General features: G+C 36.1%; 1 protein-coding gene across 1 annotated transcript; it reads right to left on the bottom strand.

Moving 5' to 3' along the window:
- Positions 1–4,018: 4,018 nt before the first annotated feature.
- Positions 4,019–9,752, bottom strand: LOC114299394 (cytochrome P450 736A117). Its single transcript, XM_082866347.1, is given in 6 exon segments — positions 4,019–4,509; positions 4,511–4,596; positions 4,964–5,156; positions 7,473–7,501; positions 8,032–8,036; positions 8,819–9,752. Coding segments are annotated over 6 exon segments (1,542 nt in total). The 5' UTR covers positions 9,718–9,752; the 3' UTR covers positions 4,019–4,179.
- Between the last annotated feature and the right edge of the window lie 486 nt (positions 9,753–10,238).

Raw genomic sequence — 10,238 nt, 5'->3', positions numbered from 1 at the left:
TGGTTTTAATTGAACCAATATATGTAGGGAAAAAGAAAATTCCAATTGGAACTAGCCCAACACAAAATGATGGCCACATGTCTATGATCTTGTTTAGAGGCTAAATATTTTAGTTAAAAAAAATACAAAATATTACTATATTATTTTTTTTATACATTATATTATAAAAAATTAAAAAAATATTAAAATTGTATATTCTTAACGAGGCGGCAACCTAATTGAAAAGAAATAAAAACAACAGACAACCATGCCTACAACTGACAAAAGAAACGTCACAGAGAGCATGCTTCTCACTAGTCCAACATGGAAGATGCATTGACGCAAGAAACAAACAGTAAAACTCGAACCCAAACCTTATCTCTTACTAGTCCAACATGAAAGACACATCGACACAACAAACAAATAGTAAAACTCGAATTGAGACATCAATTAACTAAAAACACGGAAGTTGCAGCACCAGTATGTACTGATGCAACAGATAAAATTCGAACTCAAAGCCTATCTCCCACTAGTCCAACAATGAAGATGCATTCAGGCAACAAACAGTAAAACTCGAACCCAGACATCAACTAAAAACACGGAGTTGCAACAGCGAATAGAGGAACTTTCCTGTGAATAGTAAGACCAGTACATGTGGGGTGTTTGGTGCAGCTTTTTTAAGCCAACTTATGGCTTCTGGCTTTTAAAAAGTTATTTTGGACTGTTTGGTTAAACTTATTTCAAACAGCTTCTGATTCTAACAACTTATTTTAAGTCAAAAAAGCTGATTCTGAGAAGCTGCTCACCCCTTACTTCTGATTATCAGCTTCTGCTGTGGACATGTTAATTCACGGTTATACTCTTAGATTTTTTTATTTTTTATTTTTTTAAAAATAGAAAAAGACTCAAATGGACTATTAAATATTATTATTATTTTTTATGAAAAATGTAGACAAATAGTGAATAATAAAAAATAAAAATTAATTGAAAAAGCTACTTCACAGCTTATTTAACAAACACTACTCAGCAACTTAAGGCTAAGTTTGGGAAGTCCCAAATAAGCCAAAAAGTCAAAAAGTTACTTAAAAAGTTAAAAAGTTAACACTATTCACCAAAAGTCAACAATTACGGCTGCACAACTCCCAATTCAAATTTTCCTCTACAAACCAATTTTTACAATTTTTTATTACACATTTTTCCATAAAAAGTCAAAAAGTTAACCCAAACATCCATATTTTCAATCTCAATTTTTTAGTCCAAAAAGACAAAAAGTACACTTATTTAGTCTTCCCAAACTTGGCCTAAATCTATAATCCAACAGCTATACCAAACAGATTAACAGTTTCTGATTAAAGTCATAATCTATAATCTGTTAAGCTATAATCTATAATCTGTTTTAACAGCTACACCAAACACCACCACTCACTCATATCCAAATCCTCACCCTTAACTCCCTCAGGAAACTCTCAATCTAACTTATGCATAAGATTTGCCAACACAATCTCATTAGTAGCCATTGCAAATGAAATTCCAGGACACCCCCTCCGACCAGCCCGAACGGAATCAACTCAAAGTCATGTCCTCTGAAATCCACGGCGGAGTCAAAAAACCGCTCTGGCCAAAACTCCTCGGGCCTCTCCCACAAAGTTTGTAGTCAATGTATTTTTTTTTAAATTTTTTTTTTTTTAGTTACTAAGATTGAAAGTTTATTTGTTTCATTTTTATTTTAATGAAAAAAAAAATTATTATTATTTTTTATTTGACAGAAGTAGGAGTAATATTTTAATAAAAAATATTTTCCACTAAAATAAAAGTTAATTTTCTGTGGTCAATGAAAAATATTTTTCTGCGGCCCATTTTTTTGGTTACTAAAAATCATGAACTAATTTTTTGTGGTAGGGGAGAGGTAGCGGCAATAGTGGTGAAGGTGGTGGATAAGAGATGGTCGTGGTGGTGGTGATGACAAAGGGGATTAGTGGTGAAGTTTTGGTAGTGGTAGAGTAGATGGAGTAGCAGAGGTGAAAGAGAGGTAATAGTAGTAGTAGTGGCAGTAGTGGTAGTGGTGGTACTGGAGTGGTATTAATGGTAGTAGTAATGGTAGTCGTAGAGGTGAAGTGGCGACAGTGGTGGTAGTGGTGGTACTAGAATGGCGTTTGCAGTAATGGTGAAGGTGACAGAGGAGATGGGTGGTGAGAGAGAGAGATGACTGAGAGAGAGAGAGAGAGAGAAAAAGACAGAGTGATGACCGAGAGAGAGACAAAGTGGTCGCTAAAAGTGCATTTTCTTGTAGTGGATCGATAAATCGAGAGGGAGCTCAGTAAATAGAGAAGATGAGATGGAGAAAGTGAGCAACGCGAACATAGTGAGAGACAGATAGACAGGCAAACAGGCAGGTAGACAGAATGAAAAAGAGAGAGAGAGAGAAGAGTGATGAGAGAGAGAGAGAGAGAGAGAGAAAGAAAGAAACAAGAGATGAGTGAGAGATAAACAAATAAAGAGAGAAAGAGAGCAAAAAGAGATGAATGAGAGAGAGACATAGAAAAAGAGAGAAACAGAGAGAGAAGAGAGATAGAGAGAAAAGAGATGAAAGAGATAGAGAGAAGAGAGATGAGCGAGAGAGAAGAGATGAGAGAGATAGAGATAAGAGAGATGAGCGAGAGAGATAGAGATGAGAGATAAGCGAGAGACATAGAGAGAGACAGACAGATAGACATACAGAGAGAAAGAGTGAGGAGTGAGAGAGAGAAAGAGAAGAAAGAGAGAGAGACATGCAGGAGAGATAGAGACAGAGACAGAGACAGAGAGAAAGAGACAAGAAACTGAAAAGATAGGTGAAAAGTGAAATGTTATATCAAAAGAGTAAGACGACGTCGTTTTTTTTAATTTTTTTTTTTTTTGCGACAGAAAAATACCATTGCATTTATTCAAATTATTTTGTGACTGTATATATATATATATATATATGAAGCCGTCTCAAAGCCACAATATATTTTTTTAACTTTTTTTTTTTTTGCAGCAGTACCTATTACAGTCGCAAAAAACTCACTTTTTTTTTCGACTGCAGCTGGTGCCGTCGCAAAAACACTATTTTTTACGACAGCAATCTCTGCCGTGTAAAATATTCTCTTTTTTTTTTTTGCGACAACAATTTCTGCCGTCTAAAATATTCTCTTTCTTTTGCTACAACAATTTCTGCCGTCGCAAAAACTCACATTTTTTGTGACGGCAAATGTGCCGTCTCAAATGCTTCTGTCTTTTAAGTCCACTTTTCTTGTAGTGAATAAAATGGTACTTTCACCTTTTATCTTATGTGATTGGATTGTGAATCTCCTAAGCTTAATCTCTGAATGTTACAAATTTATGATTGGTAAAGAAGATGAAATCTAGGACTTTAAAAAATGATTCTTAAAACATATTGGTTTTAATTGAACCAATATGTAGGGAAAAAGAAAATTCCAATTGGAGCTAACCCAACACAAAATGATGGCCACATGTCAATGTTCTTGTTTAGGGACTAAATATTTTAGTTAAAAAATAAAAATAAAAAATTACTATAAATTATTATATTATTATTTTTATATATTATATTATAAAAAATTAAAAAAATATTAAAATAATATATTCTTAACAAGGCAGCAACCTAAGTGAAAAGAAATAAAAACAACAAACAACCATTCCTCATTAGGCTAAAGTTTTATTTGAATACTGACATAAGAAACGTCACAGAGCATGCTTCGCAAGAAACAAACAGTAAAACTCGAACCCAAACCATATCTCTTACTAGTCCAACATGAAAGACTCATCGACAACAAACAAATAGTAAATAGCAATGCTAAGTATCATGAAAAATCTTTCATGAAAATAATCATGAAAATTTTCATGAAAAATCTTTCATAAAAATAATAATGAAAATTTTGTGATTCTTGTATTACACTTAGAATAAAGTACCATACACTAATCAAAGTAATCCAAGGATTATAAATTTTTCATGATTATTTTCATGAAAAGATTTTCATAATCCCTAACTTTTCTCAATAGTAAAACTCGAATTGAGACATCAATTAACTAAAAACACGGAGTTGCAGCACTAGAATGTATTGATGCAACGGATAAAATTCGAACTCAAAGCCTATCTCCCACTAGTCCAACAATGAAGATGCATTCGGGCAACAAACAGTAAAACTCGAACCCAGACATCAACTAAAAACACGGAGTTGCAACGGCGAATAGAGGAACTTTCCTGTGAATAATAAGACCAGTACACTCACTCATATCCAAATCCTCATCATTAACTCCCTCAGGAAACTCCCAATCAAACTTATTTATAAGATTTGCCAACACAATCTCATTAGTAGCCATTGCAAATGAAATTCCAGGACACCCCCTTCGACCGGTCCCAAACGGAATCAACTCAAAGTCATGTCCTTTGAAATCCACAGCGGAGTTAAAAAACCGCTCTGGCCAAAACTCCTCAGGCCTCTCCCACGACTCAGGGTCTCTCCTGATGGCCCAAGCGTTGATGATGACGATGGGTTTTGGCAGTGATGTGGTAGCCCATTACGTCCACGTCTTGGCTGGCTTCGCAGGGGATTGGCATTGGGACAGGAGGGTGGAGACCAAGGTTCTAACTTTTTGTATCGGGTAACGTAACGGTATCGATCGCGGAGTATCGGTATCGGTAGTATCGATCAGTATGTATCGAGAATCGGGTGTCGCGGTGGTGAAATTTTAAAAATCATTTCAAAGGTTTTTCAACTTTTTTCTTTCCCGTACCGGTCCGAACCGGTGAGTATCGGCCCATCGCGGCTTGTGTAACGGCTTGTGTAACGCTTACAGGCCGATACGTACCGGGACTCGGCCGATACTCCTGCGATTTTCAATCTCAGTGGTATATCGGCCTGTATTCGTTGCGGTACCCCATTTTTTCGATTCGTATCGGCCGATACGTAGCGTATCGGCCGATATTTGGAACTATGGTGGAGACGGAGAGTTTCTTTGATGACTGCTTTTAAGTAGTCCATTTTGTCTAGATCGTCTTCTGTGATGGTGGGTATGCCTCTTGCTATGGCTCTGATTTCGGTTTGGAGTTTTTTCATGGTTTTAGGGTGTCTCAGGAGCTATGTCATCGCCCATTCTAGGACTGTTGAGGTTGTGTCTGTTCCTTCGGCGAAAACATCCTACAAAAGATAAAATATAACAACAATGATTCTAACTGCTAAAGACTACTAATAGTACTAATATATTGGGAATGTCAAAGAAAAAAAATAAGGAAAATGTCTCGTAGCTCAAATTTTGTGGCTCAAAAGTGGCTCAAATGGCCAAAACGACGTCGTTTTAGCCATTTTTATGTTGTTTTGTACTCAAAACGACGTCGTTTTGGCCATTTGAGCCACTTTTGAGCCACAAAATTTGAGTTACGTAGCATTGTCGAAAAAATAAACAAACAAACAAGGCATATATAGGCAGTGGATTCCCACTATTACAACATTAGTGGTGCTATTAGAGTACCACTTTTAATACTCTCAATCATTTTTTTTAAATATAAATACTTATGCTTGTTTGGTAAAGTGCATATTTACAGTGAATTTTTTTTTTTTAAATGTAAATAATAACTCGTTTGATATCAATTTTTGTTTTAAATTTTGTAAAATTTACTAAATTCTTGCAACTAAAAAAAAAAAAAAAAACACAAAAACTGGTTTCACTACCAAACACCACATCTGGCAAACTCCTACTCCATCCACCATTGTCGTTGTCCTCCTCCAACAATCACTTCTAGAAACCACCTCCCACTAGTGACAACTAACTCTTGCTGGAAATTACATTCGGCCATCACAACCGATCACCATCTTTAACCATCGGTAATCAATTCTAGCTACCGCTTCCCACGATAGGCAATCACCTCTTACTCTCGCCAAACACCTCTGGCCACTATCTTGAACCGTGGACAAGTACGTCACCTTCCGTTGACTATCCCTTTCACTTGTTTTCAAAACGAATTTTAAAAATACATGCACCAAATATATTCTTCATTTTTGTTTTTATCACAAATAAAAATACAAATGTTTAATGGTTTCTGTGAAAAGACATAAACATTACCAGCTGACACCTTAGTTAATTCATGCAAAACTATTTAGTGGAAGGAAAGGAATAACGAAAACTAAAAATGCAGGAGGAGGGGGGTGGGGGGATGACACATCAGTGATTATTTCACAAATTAATGAACAAATTTATAATTTTAATTATTAATGATTGTAAGGTTTATCATAATTTTTTTTTAATTTTATGATGCATTGAATTTTGGGGGGGGGGGGGGAATTACACATTAATGATTATTTCACAAAATATTCACAAATTAATAAAAAAAAATTATGACTTTAATTATTAATGATTGTAAAATTAATTTTTTTTTTTAAAAAAGATTGACTGAATTGTAATTTCCTCTATAAAAAAAAAAAGCCCACTTTCTATTTCTGTTTTTTGCTTTCATTTAAAAAAAAATTATAAAGAAAATTGTTTTTGAATAAAAATTATAACTTTTTTTTTTTTTTGAAAATTTTCATTTTTAAAATTTGTGTTATCATAAAATGAAGAATATATTTAAACATAATTTTTCTATTTGTATAACACTATTCATCCATGTTAAAGAAAGGAAAGTTGGACAAAATTATTAGGTATACAAAATAAATAAATAAATAAATAAATAATATCTGTTTCGGTAACAACCCAACCAATCCACATCTATAAAATAAATAAAGAAATAAATAAAAAACAAAACATTAAGAATGAAAAACAGGGTGGCTTTGTGTGCAAGTTGACCTAATTTAAAGTTGTTTATTGATTAACAACCATACAATTTATTACACTTTATAATTCTAAATTATTATTGAATTATCTACTCAGTCGCTAAATTAATACTAAGTTTTCAAAATATATAAATTAAAGTCTATTTAATTCATAAACTATCAATTGAATTTATTAAATTCTTAAAATATTTAATTCAAAACTATTTAATCTCTAAAAAGATATAAATATTTTTTAATTTTTAGTGTTTGACATAATAAAAAAAAATTAACAAAAAATATATTTCATTATCAACAGAAAATAAATTTGTTTGAATAGAAAAAATATTTTACTACCACACTACTACTACCCCCAACCTCCACCATTCTATGACCACCGCAAACCCCTCCAAACTAATTATGTACGGGAGATTTTTAAAAGCGAGACATTTAGTGGGATAATTTTTCATCGATTAAGAATACCATGTAAATACTGTCGCATCTTACTTTAAAGTATCTAATAATTTTCTCATTCCATTGCCATCACTATCACCTCCCTATTTATTTATTTTTATTAATCATAAAAATATAATATAATTTTTACAGAAAAATATTTAAAAAAAAAATCAAAACAAACATAGAAAAATATTTTTCCCCAAACAAAAAGACTAAAACAACTCTTTTCAAAGTTAGGATGGTAATCAAACTTACCAAAAGCAAAGCTTTGATACTATCTCTATCTTTTTTTTGATCAGCAAAGAAAAATTTCATTAATTAACATGAAATTAAAGGACAGGAAGATGAAATGCACTGAGAGAGATTCGGACAATACAAAGTACCCCTACTACTGCTACTCGCAACCATACAACCAACCCCTTGGCCTCACGATTTTTTTTTTTTTAAACAAAAAACGTTAAGAAGGACTTAACAAAAAATAAAATACATGATTCCCCATAAAATCAACCCACCAAAACACCCAAACTGCTAAAAAAACCCATTCTAACACCCAAGTTGGTAACCCAAAAATTTTAAACACTAACTGCACTCCCAATGCACCTGCACTCCTATGCCTATGCTGCCCACGCCTGTGCCAAGACCAACTGCCCACGCCTATGCTGCACTCCCACGCCTACACTGCCAATGTTGATGCCTTCCCAAGGCCAACCACTCACCTGCACTCCCACGCCCACACTGCCAATGTTGATGCCTTCCCAAGGCCAACCACTCACCTGAACACCTAGTCTGCTGCACTCCCAAGGCTACACAACACCTATGCTGCTACATTCCCGAGGCCACACCACCGGAAAGCTCCATAGCCAACAGCTCCAAGGGCCGACACCGGTATCAAACATCGACCAACCACCCAAGAAAACTCCAACGCCTATGCTGCTGCATCTTCCTTGCTGAACTTGACATTTCAGCTCCAACAACCCTGCTGCAACACCGTAATGCTTTTTCACACCCACGCCTATGCCGTAGACATAACAAACACCCACTGCAACTCCAAAAGCCAACACCGCTAACGCACACCCACTGCAAATCCACACACTGACCAACTGCTGGGACTCCTCCAAACATTTGGAATAAGATTACCCCTCAAACTCTCACAAGAAGAGGAGCGCACGAATGAAAACCGGACAGATCTGGACCTACTACGACACCCTTGTTTCCATCCAAACAAAGCATCAAAACTTGACCACCAATCTGAACCAGAGTTCACCCCTCAAGCTCCTACTTCACCAAAGAGCGCACGAATGAAGATCCTGAACGACCAGAAAATAGAAAAAAAAACTAACCACAGCAACTCGAAACAAACCGAGGTGGGTAAAATGAGGGAATCAAGTTTATTGGAGGAGAAAAACTAATGAACAACCGCTGGGGAAAGAGCTAGGCCAACCGACCGCCATAGCCAAAGGTGGTGGCCGGCCAACCCAAAAGGAGGCCTGGGGAGGAGGTTTTTAGAGAGAGAGAGAGAGAGAGAGAGAGAGAGAGAGGTTTTTAAAGGAGGCCCTTGAAATAATAGTTTGATACTATCTCTATCAATAGTAACAGAAGACTTATTATCCCTTTGAATCTTAAGCATTGTATCAACAAAGTCCTCTTTACTTTCATCACTCTCTCCTCCACATTCCACCATTCTATCTTCATGCTCTTGAACCACTGAGTCCAAGAACTCATCAAGCTCTTTAGCAACTCTATCCACTTCACCATCTTTCCCATTGAGTCAACTCACCCATCCAAGTCAAGGAATAAAACCACCCACATCAAAACCACCCACAAGCCCCACAAACTCCCTCAAAAGCTTCTGAAACTTCTCTCCTCTCTCCCCAACCCTATACTTCTTCCCAAACGCCGCCATGCACACGACGTCGCTCGTCAGCCACGAAAACATCTCGCTTAGATTCAACGGTGGCGATGATGGCGATGAAATGCACGATTTTTCGATGAAATTTAACATGTTTGTTGTTTCTGCTTCGTGGACGGAGCGAAAGGACTGAACCCTTTTGGTGCTGAAGAGTTGGAGGACGAAGATACTTTTTAATTGCCTCCAGTACTCGCCATAGGGGGCGACCGAGACGTCTTTCAGGTCGTAGAGGAGCTTTCAGTTGATTCAGAATTTGGGACGGTTTGAGAAAATTAGGTCATGGGTTTTCATGATTTCTTTGGCAGCGGTGGCAGAGGAGACAATGACGGTTGGGGAGGAACCGCGGTGGAGGAGCATGACGACGCCGTAGAGTTTGGAGAGGGAGAGGAGGGAGCGGTGGGGGTAGAGGCCGAGTTGATGGAGGTTTCCGATGATGGGGAGCTTTGGTGGTGATGGTGGAAGGTTTTTTTGGGTGGTGGTGGAGATGAGCCATTTGAGAAGGAAAGGGAGGGAAAGAAAGAGGAGGAGTGAGAAGGATAATGGTTGGAATAAGGTGAATTTTTGCTCTAGGAATTGCATGACACTGGACATTTTATTGGTTACTTGTGCTTTTGTGTGTATGGCTAGCTAAATGTTGTACACTATGGCCATGTTTGTTTGGGCGGACTGGATTAGCATTCCTATGACTAATAGTCCTAGGGCTACGAATTCGTTGGATTATGTATCCTATCTTAACTAATAGTCAAGTTTAAAATAATTAGTCCGTACTTCAATTGTTTAACCAAACATCGGATTAATAATTTTATTGGACTATTAGTCCAATCTCAAGCTCATGTCCACCCAAACAAACATGACCTATATAGATTGGGTTGGGTTGGGTTGGGTTGGGTTGGGTTGGGTTGGGGTATCTTCATGGATCAAATGCTATTTCCTTAAAAACAAAAGTATAAGAAAAAATTTAGTTAGTAATTTTAATATAATTTTCTTGTTTTGTGTGAAATCATATTACTTATTAACAAAAAAAATAGATTGTATTTCTAGAATATTTTTTTAAAAAAATTGATTGTATTTTTTTTATTAATGGGATTTATAAATAAATTTATCTATGATTA

Source organism: Camellia sinensis, chromosome 4, assembly GCF_055761805.1.
Source record: "Camellia sinensis isolate YWXY chromosome 4, ASM5576180v1, whole genome shotgun sequence".
Classification (NCBI taxonomy): Eukaryota; Viridiplantae; Streptophyta; class Magnoliopsida; order Ericales; family Theaceae; genus Camellia; species Camellia sinensis.
Note: the sequence above shows the minus strand (reverse complement) of the source record. Positions and strands in the feature narration are given on the sequence as shown.